The sequence below is a fragment of the Akanthomyces muscarius genome, chromosome 5 (genome assembly GCF_028009165.1).
Source record: "Akanthomyces muscarius strain Ve6 chromosome 5, whole genome shotgun sequence".
NCBI classification, from domain to species: Eukaryota; Fungi; Ascomycota; class Sordariomycetes; order Hypocreales; family Cordycipitaceae; genus Akanthomyces; species Akanthomyces muscarius.
Window position 1 is genome coordinate 195226 of NC_079245.1, and position 21161 is coordinate 216386.

At 54.2% G+C, this 21161-nt stretch overlaps 7 protein-coding genes across 7 annotated transcripts; 5 read left to right on the forward strand and 2 right to left on the reverse strand.

Annotated features, from left to right (window-relative positions):
* Nucleotides 1-2211: 2211 nt before the first annotated feature.
* On the reverse strand, nucleotides 2212-3720 carry LMH87_009290 (uncharacterized protein; the record flags this gene model as incomplete). Its single annotated transcript, XM_056196261.1, has 1 exon — nucleotides 2212-3720. The coding sequence occupies one exon, from the start codon at nucleotides 3718-3720 to the stop codon at nucleotides 2212-2214; it is 1509 nt and encodes a 502-aa protein (XP_056053428.1).
* Nucleotides 3721-6896: 3176 nt separating this feature from the next.
* Nucleotides 6897-7672, forward strand: LMH87_009291 (uncharacterized protein; the record flags this gene model as incomplete). The annotated part of the gene is made up of 2 exons (XM_056196262.1): nucleotides 6897-6941; nucleotides 7358-7672. 2 exons carry the CDS (start codon nucleotides 6897-6899, stop codon nucleotides 7670-7672), a joined length of 360 nt encoding a protein of 119 aa, XP_056053429.1.
* A 1906-nt stretch (nucleotides 7673-9578) lies between these two features.
* LMH87_009292 (uncharacterized protein) lies at nucleotides 9579-10639 on the forward strand (the record flags this gene model as incomplete). Its single annotated transcript, XM_056196263.1, has 4 exons — nucleotides 9579-9643; nucleotides 9700-9819; nucleotides 9886-10251; nucleotides 10303-10639. The coding sequence occupies 4 exons, from the start codon at nucleotides 9579-9581 to the stop codon at nucleotides 10637-10639; spliced, it is 888 nt and encodes a 295-aa protein (XP_056053430.1).
* Nucleotides 10640-11267: 628 nt separating this feature from the next.
* LMH87_009293 (uncharacterized protein) lies at nucleotides 11268-12785 on the forward strand (the record flags this gene model as incomplete). The annotated part of the gene is made up of 4 exons (XM_056196265.1): nucleotides 11268-11421; nucleotides 11483-11926; nucleotides 11986-12458; nucleotides 12507-12785. The coding sequence occupies 4 exons, from the start codon at nucleotides 11268-11270 to the stop codon at nucleotides 12783-12785; spliced, it is 1350 nt and encodes a 449-aa protein (XP_056053431.1).
* Nucleotides 12786-15354: 2569 nt separating this feature from the next.
* LMH87_009294 (uncharacterized protein) lies at nucleotides 15355-16006 on the forward strand (the record flags this gene model as incomplete). Its single annotated transcript, XM_056196266.1, has 5 exons — nucleotides 15355-15362; nucleotides 15509-15525; nucleotides 15579-15636; nucleotides 15706-15810; nucleotides 15880-16006. The coding sequence occupies 5 exons, from the start codon at nucleotides 15355-15357 to the stop codon at nucleotides 16004-16006; spliced, it is 315 nt and encodes a 104-aa protein (XP_056053432.1).
* Nucleotides 16007-16244: 238 nt separating this feature from the next.
* LMH87_009295 (uncharacterized protein) lies at nucleotides 16245-17918 on the forward strand (the record flags this gene model as incomplete). The annotated part of the gene is made up of 1 exon (XM_056196267.1): nucleotides 16245-17918. The coding sequence occupies one exon, from the start codon at nucleotides 16245-16247 to the stop codon at nucleotides 17916-17918; it is 1674 nt and encodes a 557-aa protein (XP_056053433.1).
* Nucleotides 17919-18798: 880 nt separating this feature from the next.
* LMH87_009296 (uncharacterized protein) lies at nucleotides 18799-20688 on the reverse strand (the record flags this gene model as incomplete). Its single annotated transcript, XM_056196268.1, has 1 exon — nucleotides 18799-20688. One exon carries the CDS (start codon nucleotides 20686-20688, stop codon nucleotides 18799-18801), a length of 1890 nt encoding a protein of 629 aa, XP_056053434.1.
* Nucleotides 20689-21161: the final 473 nt, after the last annotated feature.

Below are 21161 nucleotides of genomic sequence, written 5' to 3' on the forward strand. Positions count from 1 at the left end.
TGAGGAAGACTGAGCAGGGCACGTGGGGGATGCTGTGCATGTATCACCGTTTGCTTTACTCTCTTTTCTAGGGAGCAAGCGCCAACGTACATCTGCAAGGCTAGCAGTCAGTTTTGTGGTCCTTGTGGAAGTAAAACTTCAATCATCAATATATTTAGTGTAGAAAGAAGCAGCTGAGCGTGAGCGTGGGGTGTTCTAGTTGGCAGGGGTGGAAATTGGCGAACCGCTACGGGAATATCAGCCACTTACAACTTATTGCGAAAAGGGGGCTAGCTCCCCGGATCAGCCTGGGAATGAACGATAAGGCGCCGCAGTCGGGTGGAGATGGCGCATCCCTGCAGCTGGCGCAGATGGTGAGGCGGACCGAAAGTGACAGACCATGCTGGGAGTAGAGACGATCCTGTCAGGGCTCTGCAAGGCGAGCTCGGGGCTAGATACTCATGGGTCTTTTATGTATAAGCCCCTCATCCATGAAAATAAACTGCATTAACGTGACTTTTTCCCAGTGCCATACCAATGGCTCAGTCGGTTCCGTATAAGTCAGGGGATAAGACGGATGAGCGACTCCTGCTGTTCAAATGCACCATCTCCACTGAGGCGCACTCCGTCGTTGTTAGCTTCCCTCAAACAGGGTAAGTATTACTTTGGCCTGCGCCTGGCTGATTTGCCTCAGCAGCCGTTGCTCGCGTGCGTTGCCCCGTGCCGTGTTATCCGTGTCTCGCTGTACCCATCACCGCAAGCGCGGCAGGAAACGGTACAAAGGAGCTGTGACGCGCCAAGAAATAAGCTTGAATGGCATTAGCTTTCTGGCTGTTCGCGTCCCCGCCCTAGCCTTGCCGTTGCACCTCCCAACCGCATCACTGCATCTTCCTCGAGAGAAGAAAAAGTGAAGCAATATCTTATATTCCGAAAGATTCGGCCACAATGACCTCACTCATCGTGATTAACGCTCTTGGCTCTGCATCCCCCGCGCAGCCAAGCAAAGGGAAATCGACTGGGCGCGCCAAGGGCCGTTCTTGGCCGGAGATGCCACGCAACAGCCGTAAGCTAGGTGGCTAGCAAGCCACACACGCTAAAGAAATTCTCACAGCTCGCTCCAGTGATCGAATCAGCCAATGACGGCGACCATGAGAACCTCGTGTGTACATCCGCTCGATAATATTCCTTGCCTCGTCTGTCGACGTTTCGCCTGCCAAGAGTATACTATTAAATAGCCAGGCCAGGATAGACGCCACACTGTCACCTGCGCTTGCAGATATTGACAACCATTAAAATAATTCTATGTTTCTGCTACTCCTCACTTTTCTGTGGTTGGAATACGGAAGAATGGTGGTACGCTTGTCATCACTGCTTCGCAGCCAGTTCTAAGTAGCTGCGCGGACGTGCAAAGTCACGCCTACAGATGGCCTCCATTGCTCCTACTAGATTATGATAGTTAATCATCTACTAACTACCTTTAACTCCACATAATACCAGTAGGTTGCTTACAGCGCAGTAATCTCGTTGACTGTCGAGTGTCGAGCAAAGGCATGTTAGTAATAACCTGCTACGGTAATTTGATTGTGGGTAGTGAACGATCTCTCCCGAGCGTCTGCTCACCCGTACTTTGGCACCTAGACAGTCCATGAACCTTTTTATAATATAGTATTGCAGGTGAAGTATCACGCATCACGCCTTAAATTTCTTCTTAGCTGGCCTGGAAACTCGCGTATAGCCCATGACGCATCACCGCAGTGACGCAACCAAATTGGGCGCCAGAAGTCGATGGAGCAAGCCGCCTGTAACTGTCACTCGATCTTGGCGAAGGTACTGCGAGTCAAGGCATGCAAAGAAGTACTTGCGCCAGGCAGTTGGCAGACAGTCTCGCGACATAGGTGGCGTCGTCGAGTCATAGATAGCCCTTCACCAAGGAGTTGGCTGAATATGCTTTGTATTTAGATATTAAATAGCTTGCAATTAAAACCGGAGGCGATTCGACATTTCTCTTCCTATTTCTCTACGCCCATGTTGCTGCATGAATTGGCGAGCTCATCAGCTCTACGGGAGATCCTCAGCCAGGCCTAGTGGCCACAGGCAACGTGACAGCAAATTTCCAACTGGACACAGCTTCCAGGAAATTGGCCCGAAAAGTAATATAGGTCGAGGCCTGTTGTAGTTTTACTTGGGTTTTACTCGGTGATAAGCTATCGTCGACATCATGCGCTTACATTTCTAGTCCTCGCCCCAAGGCCCAACATTGGGGCCCTTGAAAAGCTTCCCCCCCTTCCACACCCACTTGACATTTTCACTATTTTTGAAAACGGCTATATCCTTGACTGGATCTGCCGTAAGCCCCAGAATATCCGCGTCGTAGCCCGCCTTGAGCTGGCCTGACTTGGGCGCTTGTCGGCCTAGGGTCAACGGCGCTGTAGCCGTTGCCGCCTTGATCGCTTGCAGCGTGGTCATGCCCATCTTGACGGCGTACTCCATCTCCGACGAGTCGAGCCAGCTGGTGTGCGCATCCGATCCTATAGCGATAGTGACGTCCTTGGCGAGCGCCATCTTGTACATGCGCTCCATCTTCTTGGCCACCTGCTTAATCTTGTCGGCAATCTTTTTGGGAAACACACCTTCAAGGTTGGCAAACCTCTCCAAGACCGCGGCTGTTGGTACTAGAATTATACCCTGTTTCTTCATCAGGTCCAAGCACTCCTCATCCGCGTACGTGCCGTGCTCAATCGATGTGACGCCCGCCTTAATCGACGTCATAGTGCCGGGTTTTCCATGGCAATGGGCGGCCACCGCACGCCCCATGCGCGTCGCCTCATCCACCAGCGCTTCCATCTCAGCCTCGCAAAACTGCGCATCGAGGGGATCATCGTCCAACGACATGACTCCGCCCGTGGCGAGGATCTTGATGCACTTCGCGCCACGCCGGACGTTAAGCCGCACGGCGCGGCGACACTCGTCGACGCCGTCGGCCAGCGCGCCCCAGCCCTGGCAGAAGAAGCCCGGCTGGATATTGCTGACGCCAAAGTGCAAGAGGGCGTCGCCAGGGGGCATGTTGAACTGGTCACCGTGGCCGGCGGTTTGGCTGATGAAGCCGCCGCAGCCATATATGTTGGGGCCAACGATGGACCCGTCGTTGATGGCACTCGCCATCTCGCAGCCAAAACCGCCGCAGTCGCGTAGCGAGGTATACCCAAGCTGCAGTGTACGCCAGCAGCCGTGGGACAGACGAGCGCCCTGGGAAGCCGGATGCTCGCCGTACGGCCCGTAGGTGAGCATTCGGCTGGTCGTTTCCGGATCGTTACTCGGTCCGACAATGTGCATGTGCACGTCCCAGAGACCGGGCATCATGTAAGGAACATGATGTGCTTTGTGCGGTGCATCTGTGTACTCAGCAGGAATAGCATTGCGAGCCCCGACCCAAACAATGGTCTTGGCCTCGACAACGAGGGCGCCGCTGGGAATGGGGTCGCCGTCGCCGGGTATCAAAAGGTCGGAAGTGATGACGACATAAGATTTCCGCTTCTTGGACAGAGTTGATGCATCTTCTTCGTCGCTTTCGTTGCCGTGGTCTTGTCGGATGCTCAGCTCGTCGGGCGAAATGCCCAGGCAGCGCATGCCCAGCGCAAGTTGGTTGTGGTTGGGTTGAGGCGCGGCCCGTGCTTCCTCTGTCGGCTGTGCCACTGAGGCGGCAGAACCAGCATTGTACGCCGTTACGCCGCGTCTAGTCATTTTGAAAATGTTTGAACGCGTAAGCGAGGAGCTCCTGTACGAAAATTCTTGTACGAAAAGCGTCTTGTTAGTGGAAAGTAGCTTCGGCTTCGTCCACGTATGAGCCGGTCGCAGCCTCGCGCCAGTCCCAAAAGGGGCGGTTGCGGGGTAAAGGATCTTTTGTTGGCGGACAGAGAATTAATTGACAGCTCACTGGGTAGTGTCTGTATTTTCTGTCAGGTTTTGAAACTGGCAGAATGCATTCTAGCAGCCGGTTATCGTGAACAGTGATATATGGGTGCTAGTGCGTCGCCACCTAAGCGCCCAGCGTTGGCTTAGACCGCTCTCACGATATTTGTGATCTACCCAGGGTAGGATACGGACGAAAGGAGGCGTTGAGCTACTTGGCCTGTGTATATTCGTCAATCTACTTTCTCAGCCGAGATTGTCTTCTGATACCCAACCACGTCGAGGATAGAAAAGTCACCGGTTGAGACAAGTTCTCTCGATCGAGGGTCAATCAATAAATCAATTCAATGTCGGCACGGTTAGAGTGCAATATTCAAGTTAATTACAAAGGGACAGCTGATTGATAAAAAAAAAACCACATTTTTCTCCGTCTTTCCCTTCCACAATCTCGACCTAATGATCGTCTACTGCGTTGATGATCTGTAGATGGCAGAGTTGGCCGACCGCCCAGCTGTTTTTGTCACCGCCTTGCCATTACAGCATGTCTCTAGTTACTGGTACATCTGGCGCGTGAGCCACAAAGGGACACGGCTGAAAACAGAACATTCCACGAAGCGCCGAGCAAACCATCATGTGCTGAGTAGAAAATTTGGCGACGACGGCCACCTTTAATTCTGACTACGGACTTGGTTCGGTGAGCCATCTGCCGAGCTTGCTACAGAGTGCACGGTCTCCAGTGGATTGCTTGTAGGCGCATGGTTTTAGGCAGCATTCAGTGTCTAAAACAGCAGTGAACCAGTCAGTATGATACGGTACATTGCTTTCCAAGTCTAGCTGTCCGCTGTCAAGATGAGTAAAATTACATGGCGGCGCCTGTTTCATGGGCTTGACGGCCCGGGGACAAGGCGGCCGTGCGCAGGAAACATGAAGCCAGAGCATGGACGCGCTCATTTCCGGGCGAACTTGTACCGTTTCTGGGCAGTTACTGATTGCATCGCGTGTACCGACAATACTGGTAGCTTGATTTGCGCGGGCCGCCGTGTTGAAGAGTTCGTCCAGCATCTCCCAATCCCCCCCCTGATTTCCTGCCCACCGGCAGCACGGCTATCAAGTTCCTTTTTCGTCAATAATAAACTAGCCCTACGATAGCCATTAGATTGGGAAGGCGGTGACAAACAAGCCAAGATGGTAGTTTATGCAGGGGATGGGGTCGCAGTCTGACCGCTCGCGTGGCGAGACAGTTGCGATGGACGGGTGGCGTCTGTCACGCAGAGGTTGCGGCAATAGGTTGTTTTCAGCCTCTTGTCAGCATAGGCGCAGCGTTGTTCAGTATGGCGTGAGTAGGGAGAAGTCGTCTGTTCCTTTGACCTTTTTTGCACCATTGTTGAAATTCTTTTCTTTTTCTCGAGCCACAGATACAGGGGCCGGGATCGGGTGAGAGGATGTTGAGAGCCGTTTGTGGGTGGAAAAGCAAAAAAGCAAAAAAGCAAGCTGATGTTGCTTTTTTTGTCCGTGTACCTGCATTTCTGTCAACTGGTTGGACGTGTGGCAGGTAATTGGGACATGTGTGCCTATTGGAGGGTCGAGAGCGTAGGGTGGCGGGCGGGGATTGCGGCGGGACGATTGAAAAGAAAAGTGCATCGCAGAATGCTACGCGGCGTGTTTCAGGACTTTTTTTCTTTTCTTTCTTTCCCAAACTTGCCTCGTGATCTATTCATTTTAGATCTATATGTTTTTTTTTTTTTTGCACTTGTCTGCCCCTCAGCGTTTGAAATATGGAAGAGGGGGAGAGCGGAACGGAGTGTGGACGCTGAGAGAAGAAGCTCGCTTACGGGGAAACGCTCAAGAGGGAAAGAATCAACAGAGATGGTAGAGGACAATAACGACGGGACAAAGAATTGCGAGGATGATGAGTCGAGACGTGGTCAGCGTGGTGAATTGTGGCGTAGGGTGGCGTGGGGTGATGGGCTGGACCTGTGGCCGCCACGGCGTACTGTGAGCGTCGGATAGAGATGGGACAATTACAGATGCAAAGGCAGGCAATGTGTGCGTGTCTTGATAATAGTATCCATTTGCGTATGGAGCATGCGGAAGGTAGGTTGACGCTTGACAATATCTTTGCGAATAGCCTTTGTGTGTGCCGGGAAATGTAGCGTGGCAGACAGGGATGAGGGCGAGCTGGTGGCCCCTGTGCCCCTCGTGCCCCTGTGCCCCTCGTGCCCCTGTGCCGCCTGTGGTTTGCGGCGAGTCCACTAAAAATGCAACCGTCGACACTGCAAATACGCCTGAAGAAGTTGAGAGGGCTCACCTGTGCCTAGGTAGGTAGGTACCAGTAGCCATTTATAGGGGGCTGCCAGGCAACAAAGAGTGGCCCACCAGCCAATCACTTACCACCAGTTGGTCCCCTGTCAAGACTGGACCAGGCCCGGCCTGTAAATAGCCTCGACTGCGCTGTCAAGCTGCGATACATGTGCCCAGGATTGATACTGCTGCTTCAGTAGTCAACTGGCTTGGCCTCGCTTTTGCGCCGATCTCGTCCCTCTTTTTCTCGCCCCTCCATATTCCAGGAAATCACCGTCATTTTCTCCCAGCTTTGTCCAGCGCCCAACCCACTCGTTGTCGTCACTTTTCTCACTCTTTTTCCATCGGTAACCGTTGCTGCCGCTGCCTCCCTCCCGGCGTCCACCTACCTAACGTTACCTACCTAAATAACTACCGCCCGTTCGCTGCACGTTTTCTGCCGTCTCTCTTCCCCTCCTCGTCTAAATCCATCGCATCTCGACTCCGTCTGCTTTTCCTCATCCACCACCGGCTCGAAACACCAAGCATTCCTCACCACCCGCGACACCACTAACCCCCTGATTGACGCGGTTTTGGATTTCGTCGCTCATTGATTGCCCCCCCCCCCCCCTTTTTTTTTTTTTTTGTTCGCCCTCGCTCTCTTCGTCGCGACGACCGTCGCCTTCATCTTCTCACCGGGGCTTGAAATCGCGCCCGAACCCTTTACCATGCCCGCTTCGCTTGAGTCGTCTCGTCCCATCATGGCCCCTTCGGTACGTTGACCACGATGCCATCTTCTGCCTCCATCTCTCAGCAAACCCCTTGCCGCCTTACCACTCTGTCGGGTGCCCTTTGCCTGCCAGCAAATCTCCAAATGTCTCACCCTCCCTCCCCATCCGACCTCTCTTCATTCTGCGACCTGCCAAGTTGCGACTTGGAGACCCAGACTCGAGCGGCCCCATCCCACACTCGCTGCAATCTTGGTTTTGCGCCAGGATTAGCTGCTCGCATAAACATGCTATTTCTGCAATCCTTGCGTCGCTAGCAATACCACCCGAACCCCGCCACCAGCCTATATACTCACGACCCTCTCTCTCTTTTTCTCTTGCCCACTGCTCTCGACCTACCTCCATCCACGGCTTTTACGCACATCCCTCCGCTCGCTGCTAACATGATGGTCTCAACAAAGGCCCGCACCTCGGTCCGCTACAGCACATACAGCGTCGCCCCCTCCGTCACCCCGACCTTTGCCACCAACGATTCTGCGCAGGCCGAGTTCCGCGACATTGCCTTCGGCCTCGATCGCATGGAGAACAAAGCACTCTCGTCACAGCGCGTTGTTCTTGACGAGGAAAAGACAGACAATATGCGCAAGCTCGCACTCGGTGCCAAGCTCGAGCGCGCCCTCGACCGTCGCATGAGCTCCCAGGATGCCGTTATGCGTCCCCGTCCCAAGAAGCCCGTCATGTCGGAAAAGCAGCAGCTCGTCGAAAAGGTGGCTTAAGTCTCGACGCTTTTGGAATGACGACTCGAATTACCATCATTCCAACTCCCACTCAAAACACACCGCAAACGACCGTCATCTCATCGCGGGGCCGACCGAGTCAAAACAATGGGCTCGCCGGACACCAACGCATGGCACGCACGAATAGACGATGCGACCACCCAATCCACTCAGCATATACCATGACGCCATGTAACTACTCTTCGAACATTACAACGGTGGTTTCTTGTCTTCCGCCTTTTTACGCCCTTTTTTTTTGCAATCCGATGATACACCACCCACCCCTTGAGCAAAGGAATAAATTTTGAGACTTGACGAAAGAATGGGATACAAAGGCACTGGGTTGTACACTTTTACTGATCTTTGTTGCGTGCCTTGTCATGGCGGGCTCTTTAATCGAGGGTATTGGTTAAAGGCTACATTTCATCTGTATAGCATCACCAGCACCATTTTGCTTTCTGTTTTTATTTCTCTCTTTTGGAACAGGAGTTGGGCCGGCATTATCCATATATCACAAATACATTTCTTCTTCCTTTACTAAAACACTCTGTGCTCTCATCTGAAGCAGTGGAATGTAGTCCAAGCGGAGCCCACCCATTTAGCCTCGCACCGTTCCGATCTACCAGGCTGGCGGGAGTGCCTAGCTTGAACGCGCGATGCGAGGGTGGGAAAAAGCAAATAAAATGGACGCCTTTGTTTTGTTCCAAGTGAGCTTGCCGTCGCTTTTTGTCCGCCAGTGGGGCGGGGGAGAATACTCAGACACACTATTTACCAGCGCTTAGAGAAGCAAAAAAGCATCGGATGGATCGAAAGGGAAGCTCTTGGTGAGAGACAATAGCACTATTTTTGTCTTGGCACGGTCTAGGGTTGTGCAACAGTTTGCATCAACTATCTGAGACTAACACCTCGCAGGTCAATGGTCGTAGATGAGCTGTGAAATGCCAGTACGGCAGGAGAAAACAAAGCGGCCTTTTCATTGCGAGCTTGGCTACGCAACTTGGTGTACCATCGCCAGATCTAGCCATGGCGAACGCTAGCCGCCACTCGCGCCGCCCGTGAATTGTACTTAACGTGAGATCCAATTAAGCCCCGCCACAAGACCTGGACTTGCAGTGGTCTTTTGGCCTGAGAAGGAAATGTGAAACGCATCTTCAGTCTCGCTCTTCCAGCCGCAAAGACGCGGTTGCAGTACATACATACACCTTCAGACTATAAGCGCAAACCAGTCATTCAGCACTGAGTCGCGAAGAGATGGCTATAAAAGGACTGGTTGTCGCTTTTTGGAAAAAGTGTTTGTTTAATAGTTAGAGCATACTGCAGTAAAGCATACAGCAAACTCTGGAACATGACCTCCGATGCGAGCGCCATATTTGCCGGTCCTACGGGATAGTCAAGGTGGCTCACCAGCGCGCCCAGCAGGTGCTGGCCTGTAATAAATGGTTGGCGCCAGTCCACCAAGCAGCGCTGCATATAAAAACTCGCAAGTCTCGAAATTTCACCTAGCGATTGAGTTCGAAACCTCAAGGAGATTATCGACTTGCGCAGCAATCGAGGCAGATGCTCCTCTCTGGCGTCCCATACGGTGGCGTCATTGTGATTCCATCAGCCCATCATCTGCACGTTTGCGCGATAGACCTGTCATCGCTTGTAAAGTGCTCATGTCAACGTTTTCCACCGATTTGGGTATTAAATCGGGATGAGAACGGCCGCTAGGAGGTATTGGTCCGGTCTGCCCGGCTTACTACAAAACATCTCAATGCCCCCAGTGCACGTAAACTTCATTACACGACAAGCTATTCATCCAAGCCCTACGCTTTAGTGTTCTATTCTACAACCATCTCACTCTGTCGCAAAAGCTTCGAATACCGGAATCTTATCGCGTCATCCCTCAGCTCTATCATTCGCCATGTCGAAAACTCAAGATGGCAGCTTCAGTGCTGTTCCCGAGGCCCAGGCTCAGAATCTTCCTGGGTTAGTGGGAATCGGTAGAAAATCACGATACAACAAGACTGACCGGTTCTGCTCAGCCTCGAAAAGGACATGACGCCGTCCAGCGAGCCTACGAAGCTAGAGGGCAAAAACCAGCACCATGAATATCTTGCTGCTGGAAAATTAAAGGGCAACAAAGCCTTTATCACAGGCGGCGAGTAAGTAAAAAGGACTGCTCTCCTCTTCTGCGCATATCAAAGCCCCATACTGATATTTTTTTTTAGTTCTGGCATCGGGCGCTCAGTCGCAGTCCTGTTTGCTAGAGAGGGGTCCGACGTCACGATAGTCTATCTTCCAGAGGAGGAGGAGGACGCCAACGACACCAAGAAAATGGTTGAAAAAGAGGGTCAAAAGTGCCTCTTGGTGGCGGGCGACTTAATGGACAATGAAACTTGTCGTCAGGCTGTCGAGAAACACGTCAAGGAGTTTGGTGTCATTCACACACTCGTCAACAATGCTTCAAAGCAGATCATGTGTGAAGATCTCGCCGAGATCAACTTGGATGACGTCGAGAGCACATTCAGAAGCAACATTATACAAATGTTTGCCATTACGAAATACGCATTGCCTCACATGCAGCGAGGCGGATCGTACGTACTCAACCTCCACACTGAAAATCATCTGCTGACCCGACGATACAGTATCATCAACACAACGTCCACCGTTGCATTTAGAGGAACGGCAGCCATGGTGGACTACTCGGCCACAAAGGGTGCTATTGTTGCGTTTACCAGATCGCTGGCCAAGCAGCTGGTTCCCAAGGGCATCCGGGTCAACGCGGTAGCGCCCGGCCCTGTCCACACGCCGCTGCAGCCTGCATCGCGCCCGGCAGAGCAGATGGAAGGGTTTGGGGAAAAGTCGCAGCTGGGACGGCCGGGTCAGCCGAGCGAGATTGCGCCCAGTTTCATCTTCCTCGCTTCCAAAGACGCAGAGCTGTACTACGGCCAAATTCTGCACGCATATCCTCTCGGGGACTAGCTTTCTGATAAATAAATTTGTTTTGTCCTCTGATGTATCTCGGGCACCTGTGAGCACCATCGGGCTAAATGGTCCGGTCCGGAAGCCGCTGGTCCGGGCAGCGACCGTTGTCACCGGCGGCAGTTGCCAAGATAATTTGCAAAAAAATATGCCTTCTGAACGGCGAGAAACTGGGAATGTTCACAAATAATAATGCAGGGATCGATCGACGCGGGGATAACGGGTCGTAGTGCCAGTGTGCGGGGTGTTCTGTACTTGCGTCATTCTGATTCTATGTGCTCATCATCTATATACGATTTTCTACAACGGAGCTCCCACCCATTGCTAAAAGACATTGAGCCATCGCGCCTTTAGCTCCGAAACTTTGACTATGACGAGAAGAGTAACGCCAATTTATCGATCAGCATTGTAGGCCAAACAAAAACGAAAAGAGATGGGCGGATCGGACGAATCCACGTCATGTACTAAAGCAAGCGTCATGATCTCGTCAGGCTAGAGGCGCATTATACAGCGACCACGTCGGTGGAAGAATAAAAGAGGCCATCTGCCGCTTTCGGGCATCGTTCACTCATCGTTGAAGAATACATTGAAACGTTCGCAGCAGAATCAATCCACGTATACCTTTACAATGGCTCTCGCGCAAGCAGCAAACTACGTGGAGAAGCTTGTGGGTCACGACAACAGCGCCGACACCCAGCAAGATGTATCGTCATTCCCTTCCGGCGGCGAGGGCGACACGATGAAGGCCCTGGTGTGGATGGGCAAGAATAAAGTCGAAATAGGTACAACATAATGCCTCATAAAAAAACCCAAAGGCGACGTAGCTAACTCGTTGTCTTACAGTCGACACCCCCAAGCCGAAGCTTGTCGAAGACCGCGATGTAATCCTCAAAGTCACGGGCAGCACGGTCTGCGGCTCCGACCTTCACCTCGTCCACGGCGCTATCATTGAGATGAAAAAGGGCGACATTCTCGGCCACGAGTTTTGCGGCGAGGCGGCCGTCGTGGGTCGCGGCGTGCACAACGTCCAGGTCGGCAAGCGCTACGTCGCGTCGTTCCAGATTGCGTGCGGCGACTGCTGGTACTGCGAGCGCAAGCTGTCCTCGCAGTGCGCCAAGACCAACTCCAACACGTTGGAGAAAACCATGTACGGCGGGCAGACGGCGGGCATGTTTGGCTATGCCCACTTCACGGGCGGCTTTGCGGGAGGCCAGGCCGAGTACGTGCGTGTGCCGATGGGAGACGTAAACTTACTCGAGATTCCCGACGACGTTCCCGATGAGAAAGGTGAGCCAACTTTGCTAATACTGGCAAGTTTTCGTACTATGCTGACCCGCGCCAACTAGCCCTGTTTCTATCGGACGTCCTCGCGACTTCGTACCACTGCGTCGTCGACACGGGCGTCGAGAAAGGCGACAGCGTCGCCATCTTTGGCGCCGGCCCCATCGGCCAAATGGCGGGCGTCTTTGCACTCGACAAGGGGGCTTCCAAAATCATCTTCGTCGACACGGAACCTCGCCTGTCCACCATCCAGTCCAAGTTTCCCTCTGACAAAATGGAGCTCATCGACTACAAGAAGCTGTCCACCGGGCTGACGAGCAAAAACACCGTCGTCACCCGTCTCAAGGAGATGTGCGGCGATGGCCGCGGTCCCGACGTGGCGCTCGAGTGCGCGGCAGGCGAGTACGCCAAGGGCTGGCTGCACTGGCTGGAGATGCAGACGGGCATGGAGACGGACACGTCGGAGATTCTCAACGAGATGATTGAGAGTGTGCGGTCATTCGGTCGCTGCGGCGTGACGGGCATATACACTGGATACGTGAGTTTCATTTTTTCTTTCTTGCACAACAATACTAATGAGAAGCAGACAAATCACTTCAATATCGGATCGCTAATGGAGCGCGGCATCCGCCTCATTGGTAATGGACAGGCGCCGGTGCATCTATACTGGAAGGAACTCCTCGAGGCGATTCAGAAGGGCAAGCTGGATCCTCTGCAGATGGTGTCTCACCGCGTGCGACTGGAAGATCTGGTCAAGGTTTATGATGTGTTTGAGAAGAAGCAGGACGGCATGCAAAAGGTGTTTGTCGAGACCAAATTCTCGCAGCCGGCTGCGAAGGGGAGCCCAGCTCTGACCAGGTACTGAGGGGAGGATGGAGCGACTGGACGGGAAATCGGGACGAATTTGTTTTAAAAGTTGAGTGATTGTATATTTGGGGCATCGCTTGTTGGAGCAGCGGGGAGCATAGTGGAGCAGAGTAAGGAGCAGTGGAAGCATTCGAGTCGTCGAGTAGGGCTAGAACTAGATACAAACATCAAATTGACAACACTTTTTATATACTTATCACTTGCTAGAATAAGAATATTCTAATTTATATTTGCTATTTCTTTCCAGGAATATATACATCGATATGTTGATAAGCAATTTTGTGCATCGCGTTGGCCTACGGTTTGTGTCATCACCACACTCTTTACGGAGATTGAATAGTTTCACAGGGACTGGAGAAAAGCGAGTGCTCTGACCGCCAGGCCGGAGACGTCCGTAGAGATGACGAAGCCATGAACTCCATGCTCATCAGTTGACATCTCCTTCATCATTGCCAATAAATACGGTGGTATATTTGAAATGGACACATCAGTGCAGCTAGCTATACATTAGTGGCGGAGAGCTCACGAGATGTATAAAAGGTCGGGGACACCAGTTTCCCGCAAGGCTCCGCGTAGAGCTCTGCCAGTGGTAAAATGCCAGAATGAGACCAGATTCCAGGCTCTTATTCTCATGCATAATCATCTATGCCCAACGGCCCTAGTTGCACCTCCCAAAGTTGGGTTGGCAGTTCCCGCCCTGGTACACCCCGCAATGAGCTGCGGAGGTGCCACAGTAGCCAATGCTGGAGCAGCACAACCCGGCGTCGCAGACTCTGTTGCCTCCCTGAGTTCCGCATCGTTCATTCAACTTGGCGCCGCCGCAGAAGCACGACCCAAAATCGCCTTGGCAATTGCTGCCTCTGTATTTACCGCAGTGGTCGGCGGTGGCTCCGCAGTAGCTGATGCTTGAGCAGCACAGCCCTACATCGCAGACTTTGCCGCCAAAGCTGGCACCGCATCTCTCGCCGGACTGAGCAAGCTTGGGAGTGCGGCAAAGACCGGGTGGTTCGTCGCGGCCAAAGAGGTCGCGGTCGACGATTGCTGCGCCGGATGCAACTTCATTCTTGAGACTTGGAGTGCCGAGGACGCCGTAAACAAGGGCTGCAAAAAGGGTAATACTGAGCTTCATTGTGATTATAGATTATAGAGGCAGGGGAATGTAAAATAAGTATGATCAGTGGTAACAAGTGTGAAGCTGTGCTTGTTAGTTTCTACAGGCCACAAAAGAGAGGAGGAAAGCTCACTTATATAGTCGAAACATAAAAGCGTGGTAAATCCAAGGGCGAGGACTTCGATATTGCAGACCGCTACCATAAGACATATGCTTTGTCTATCTTGTGAGCTGTCTCTGCGTCCTTGGGAGCGAGTTACACCATCCCCATCTTGGAGGTCGGCATTGCCAAAGTCTGGAACCTCATGTATGCGCTCACTATGCAAGCCAAGGTTTGGCTTTGCTCCACAACATATCGCTGATTACTACTCACGCTTACCCATGCCTCCCACCCCGACAGATCGTTCGGTCATTATTACACGAGCCTCGATATGAAGACATGCGGAGCAATGCCGCGGTACGAGGAGTACTGCAATATGGTGGGGCTATAATGCAGTCAAATATGACTGGATGAATACGCATACACGGAGGGTATGTGGCTAGCTGAAAATCCGAGCGCTTGAGACATGTTCGATGCTGCAGGCAATTATATGATGTCAACATATATGCAAGAACGAGTCAATACTTTCAAGACATACAGAGAGTACACCAGCTGCAACTCAACAACAGCATGACCCCGCCCCAGTCTGCAAATGTCCTTTCCAACTTGTTTTCTCCAGCTGAGTAGTACCAGTTGTGGAAGTAATATCCCGCAGAGGCCGTACTCAACATCTGAAGTCGAGACTTTGGATCCACCGATATTGGCCGACAGCCGCGACAGCATTGGTGGTGGCGATGGGACGCCGTGTCCCCCCCCACAGCGACTGGGTGCGACTGGGTCTTACTTTTCAATGCCGCCTGGGAGCAATTGTATCGGATGCACAGTTGCTTCGCATATCGGCAGCCACATCGAGCCGTCATCCCAATGCCCGGGCCGTCGTGCTGGGTTTCACTAGCGACCGCTTCGTCGGTGTTGCACGGCCGTATTTGTTGTCTTTTTTCTTCTTTTTGCAGCTACGGAAAATCTCCTAGGCATGTCCCTACGCACAAGCGATTTGTTTCGTGACCAGCTGGAGGCTAGCTGGAGGCTGTCACCTCTGGATCGTTTACTCGAGCTCTACCGAAATCTAGTTTTGACGCAGCAAAGAATGTGCTGTGACACCAGCGATGATAGTTTTGGGCAGCTGTCGGCGAAGATGCAGGAGTCTTTTACCTCTGTGGATATTCCAGGAAACCTTTGCAGGAGGCAGTGTAAGGGCTTTGGCATCGTAGCATCGAGGATGTGCAGAGCTCGTCAGATATGCATTATGCATCGATGCCACGCTTGAGAAGTATTGAGTCTCAGCTTTTATTGTCGAATTTCTGAACCGGTTTGAACATCTAAGTGTTGGAGGCTGCTGTGCCACAGACTGTCTGCATGGCGATGTCAGTCTCTACGACCTCACACTGCTGCCTGCTCTGCTAGAAATGTGGCGTTTCAGATGCAGGAGCAAAAGTCCTTTTCATAGTTGCATTGTTGCTATTGGCGACTTCCTCGCCTGATCCACTGTTGTTCGCCACGAACAAATCAGTGGAAGACCGTGTTTCGGTAGAGCCTTGCCGTATCTCACCCTTTAACGGACTGGCGCCAACTGTTCACAGCACCTGCCCAGAACTGCTCTCCTCCCGACCTCAAAGTGCCCATTAAGCAGCTCGATACGTATGTGGAAACAAGTTAGAGCGTCAAAACTTTTAACTTGTTGTAGTACACTAAATATGCAGATGACAGTGCCGAGTCCTTCCACGCGGCCGTGCAGCAACACGATGTGGTACTAATCGACTTCTACGCAGTCTGGTGCGGGCCATGTAAAGTCCTTGCCCCTGTGATAGAACGGTGAGTGCTAGCCACCGACTTGCATTTCTGCTATTTTACTTCAGTGCCGCTAACTTTAAGTATGACAAGATATTCGAATGACGAAAAAATCGATAAAGTCTTTTTCGCCAAGATTAACGTGGATGACGGAAAATGGATATGGTGTCCGTGGCTTTATATGGTGGGCCATGATCCGATCTGCCTAGATAGGCAATAACTCAGTCAAATACCCAGAACGACAAAAAATAGGGTTGACCACTGCCGTACACCACTCTTGACCTTGACGGCCTACATCGGGCAAGGCACGGTTTTCAAGACGCGGCTATAATAAGTGGTGGACAACGCCAAGCCAGCCGCTTCCCCGGCCGATCAGATGTCATGTGGCCGCACAACATGCTCGTCCCCTGGTTCCCTCTTTCTCACCTCGCACAGCATACACCCGGGAGGTTTCAAGAATGGGCTGGTTCAGCAGCGGTAAAAAGAAGAAATCCTCCCTCTCCTGGAACATTTTCGACCCGCCCAGCGCATACAACCCATCATCATCGCCCGCGCCGCCGCCGCCCCATCGCCCCGCGCCACCACCACAGCAGTATTCGGCACCACCGCAGCCATATCCGCGGCCACATCCCCACCAGCAGCAGCAGCAGCAGCATCCATACCCATACCGCAATCCGCACGCAAGCTACTCCCAGCCTGCACTTCACTCGCATCCCCCGCCATGGCAGAGCGAGCCGCCGCCGCAGTCCCCGCCCCGGCTCGGCATGGGTCGCTGGGCCGACTCGGTCATGAACCTCGCCGACGGGGCGGTGCGGGACGTCTACGACGACGTATCCGCGCGCCTCGACGACGTCATGACGCGGATCGACCGGGAGACGGTCTCGGCGACCGACGCCGCGCTAGTCCTCTGCCGCGGGGACAGCAGCAGCAGCAGTGACGACATGGTTGCGGGCGCGGAACCTGAAATCTTGGACCGCGCCCTGGGCGGCCGTCCTCGAACCAAATCCGCAGGCGGCAAAGACAAAGGCAGCCGCTTCAGCAAGGTGGAAATGTACGCCAACTCCAAGCTCCCCCTGCAGCTCGCCCCGCTGGCGCTATACATGCCGACGTGGCCGCTCCTCTGCCTCGCCGCGCAGTACTCCTCGCAGGTATACACGCCCACGTCCTCGACCGAGGAGACATACTCGGCGTCGGACTGGCGCGCCGGCACAAAGGCCATGTGCATCAAGTCGGTGCCCATGGACCACGCCTCGACCATCGTCTTTGCCATCCGCGGCACCTCGTCCTTTATGGACTGGGCCGTCAACCTCTCCACCGCGCCATCCTCGCCCGACAACTTCCTCGACGACGCCGGCAACCTCTGCCACGCGGGCTTCCTGTCCGTCGCGCGCAACATGGTGCGGCCCGTCGCCGCCCGCCTGCGCCGGCTGCTCGAGGACGACCCCGGCCGCGCGGCCTACAGCCTGCTCATCACCGGCCACTCGGCCGGCGGCGCCATCGCCGCGCTGCTGTACATGCACATGCTCGCCACGGCGCCCGGCACCGGGAGCGAGCTCAACCTGCTCGCGGGGTGCTTCAAGCGCATCCACTGCGTCACGTTTGGCGCGCCCCCCGTCAGCCTGCTGCCCCTGCAGAAGCCCGCCGCCGGCAACCCGCGGCGGCTGCGCAAGTGTCTCTTCCTCGCCTTTGTCAACGAGGGCGACCCGGTGGTGCGCGCCGACAAGGCCTACGTCAGGAGCCTGCTGGACCTGCTCACCAAGCCCGCGCCGGAGAGGGAGCTGCTGCCAGAGGGGCGGCCGCCGCCGCCGGCGGGGGAGAGGAGGCGGTGGCGGAGCGACGACGGCACGCCCAGGCTGCCGAGGCGGCGGCACAGGCAGGCGCGCTGGCCCGTGCCGGCGTGCACGCTGAGCAACGCCGGGCGGATCGTGGTGCTGCGCAGCGGCGATCCCATGGCCGTCGGCAGAGGCGAGCGGAACATCGAGGAGCGGCTGGCCGAGGGCGTGCAGGCGGTGACGTGCGAGGACGAGGCCCTGAGGGGCGTGATCTGGGGCGATCCAGTCGCGCACATGATGGGGCTGTACGCGGGGAGGATCGAGACGCTGGCGGTGGCGGCGGTCATGGGGAAGCGGTAGGGGAGCGGGAGATTGGGGAGGGAAAAGGCCATGGAGGAATGGATGGGGGGGTCGGTGGATATACCAAGCTGAAGGGAAATGATAGGATATGTACACTAAGTAAAGATGATGAGTTACGACTGTATTCAATAAAGGACATACATCACATTGGACAGTGCAAGGTTGCGGTGGGTGAGCTGGTTGATGTATATGTATCGTACTGGCTGAGGCACCGGCTCTGGGGTATATAGCAAGTCCAGCATGGCATCTCGGAGTCTTGAGATTTGCAGGTTGTTTTCGTTGCTTTCGTCTTTTCCCCGTGGAATTATAACAGTCGATAACGATAAATGATCGCCCTTTTTTTCGTATTTGACTCAGAGGGAATATAGTACCAACTCGACAGGATCTATAATACAATCACCACTCATCATTATAGGTTTACTTAGGGTAATAGTGTAACAGTCACTGATTTCGAACTATGCTGAAGCTTTTTTATCCTCTGCTAATAATCCAAGCTGCTTCCCAACTCTCGAGATTCGAACAAAATTGTAGCAAAATAAGTAAAAGAAAATAGAAAAGAATACTGTAGAAAAAAAGAGTTTGTAAAACCTCAAATCCTCTTATGAATCAGACACGCTCCGCTGTAAATGAAATCCAAAAACGCCAACCATTGGGTGGGAAGAAACGCCTGGGGTCGATGCCCCCTTGGGACAAAGGAGATGTAAGCAATGCAGTAAGCTCTTGCGGCAGAAGAGTGGTCTGCACTACAATGAGGCAGCAATGTAAGCTCTTGCAGCGAGAGTACTGCCCTCACTGAAGTGCGACAAGAATGGAAGATGCTAAATTGTACAGAGTCTCATGCGAGGCATCAGTCTTTTATAGTTTGTCGACTGTGGCTTCGTCACCGCAGCGAGTTAAAATCGAGCTCGGCAGGCATCGAGTGATACTCGCTCCCCTGCATAAAGCTGCCCTGGCGCGGCAAGACCATGCTGTTCATTGGCATGCCCTGACGCATGTGCATGTGCTGCGGCGAGGGTCCCACCGGGCTGACCATGTCCTGCATGGAATTGACGCCAAAGGTGTTGATCGTCAAGTTGCTGCCGTGGGAGTACTCCATGGCGTTGGGCGACATCATGTCTGGCGAGGCCACAAAGGAATTGCTCATGTCGGAGCCGGAGCCGGGCGGGGTGTGGTTGGTATGGGGTTGGGAGTCGGGTGTGCGGTTGTTCATGTCCATGGCGTACTTGTTGTCGACATAGTCCGTCTCCATCATCTGCATCGGGGGCTGGGCCATGCCAGCGTTGCCAAATCCGTCAAAGATGTCGACGGACGCCATGTTGACATTCTCCGGTGCATTCTGCAGCATGGGGTTGATAGTGCGGGGCAAGATGTCGGATAGCTTGCTCATGAGCAGTGGCAGGAAGCGGTGCTCGCCGGAGCGGGCGAGGCCGACCGACGTGAGGATCTGGGTCAGGTACTCGCGGGGGCCAATGGCAAAGGGGTCGCGAGAAGCGGGCTGAATGGAGAGGAACTCGGTAAGGGAAAAGGATACTTCGATAAGCTTCTCAATGAGCCCAGTGCTGACGAGATCCATGCCCTGGTTGGGGAAGGATGAGGCCAGGCTGAGCAGCAGATCGCGGGCCATGTCACCATTGTAGAAGGAGGCGTCTTCCGTGTTGCCGTTGGCGCCGTTGGTGAGCTGCCAGACGGTGTTCTTGAGCCACTGCTGGTTGGTGCGAAAGTCGGCAAAGTTGGGGTCCTGGCAGCCGTAGTTTTGGGAGAGGTCGTTTTGCTGCTTCTGCAGACCGCTAATGTACTGGGTGGAAAAGTGCTGGCGGGTCTTGTTCCAGACACACACAAAGGCATCGTCAAAGGGGCGGTAGAGGTTGACGAGCATGATGAAGCTGTGCAGCTGGTGGGCCAGAGGATCCGAGGGGTCATCGGCAAGGGTGGGCAGGTTGATGCTGGCCTTGAGGGTCAGCGGGCGGCCGCGGTTGAGGGCGTAAGCGCGCTCGACGGCGTAGAAGAGCCAGTAGAGGCGGCGGCGACGGGCCGACTCGACGGCGTCAAACTGGAGGTAGTGGTCCTCCTTGTCCATGCCAATCATTGCAATCATGGTGGTGGCCTCGCGGAGGTAGTACCAGGCCTTGTCGTGCATCTCCTGGCCATAGTAGCAAGCAAAGATGAAAAAGTTGGTGGCAAGGGCGTTGTGTGTCACCGAGTCGAGGTACTCGTAGCCCTTGCGGACCTTGTGAGCTTCCTCGAGGAGGAGCTGGGAGGAGATGATGTTGGCGCCGGGAACCATGTCGAGGTTGTAGGGGTCGCCGGGAGGCATGGACATGCCGGGCTGGAGCATGACAAAGGCGCACATGGCGGTCATGAGGCAGTAAGCATCGCGGTTCTGCTCCATGTAGAGCAGCTGCTGGTCGACCTGGCGGCGGTCGAGGATGGGAGCCTGGGGATACATGTGGTCGAAGTAAAAGGAGGCACAGTCCTTGACGAGGTCCGAGGTGACCATGCCGGGCGTGGGAGACAGCGAGTTGGCCTGGGGGCAGGCGATGCCGTTCATGCGGTTCTGGACCTTGGCAGAGAGCGAAGTGAGGCGCTGCGTCTCGCGGAGCTCCGAGATGACCTTGGCGCGGGAGCCCTTGGGGCCCTTCTTCTGGGGGATGGCATTGTAGGTGCAGGAGAGCTGGGCGGAGGAGCAGTTGCGGCAGGGGTTGATGCCGTCACATTTGACCTTGCGACGATGACAGGCGTCGCAGGCTCTCTTGACGGCCTGGGACGACATTTCGATGAGAGTGGCCGTTGGTGGTGGGTTGGTGAAGGAGGCAAGTCGGGCGTTGCGGATGAAGGAAATTTTCGGCGGGCGAGTGGTTTGGGGGTGGCTGTTCGTGTCAGAGGGCGCCACTGCCAAGCCTCGTGTGTGCGCGCTCAATGGGCGAAGCGATGGGCGGGCGGCGGGTGACTGCCGATGGAAACTGCCAGACGGTTGCAAAATCGGAAGCGTACGATGCAAGAATTGGAAATAGAGTCGAGAAGCCGTTTACCGTCTGTCCGGGGTTGCGGGGATGAAGAAGACGGGGAGTTGATGGTATGAGAGTCGAGTGTGGGTGGTTGCAGGTTTTATTCGGGCCTTTGGAGCGGGCCAAAACGCGGGGACGACTGGGGGTGGAGGATGAGCAGAGCAGTAGGTGCAGGAGGCGTCAAAAGTCGGCGTGTATGATGGGGAAAAAAAAGGGAGTGTATAAGCCAGCCAGATAT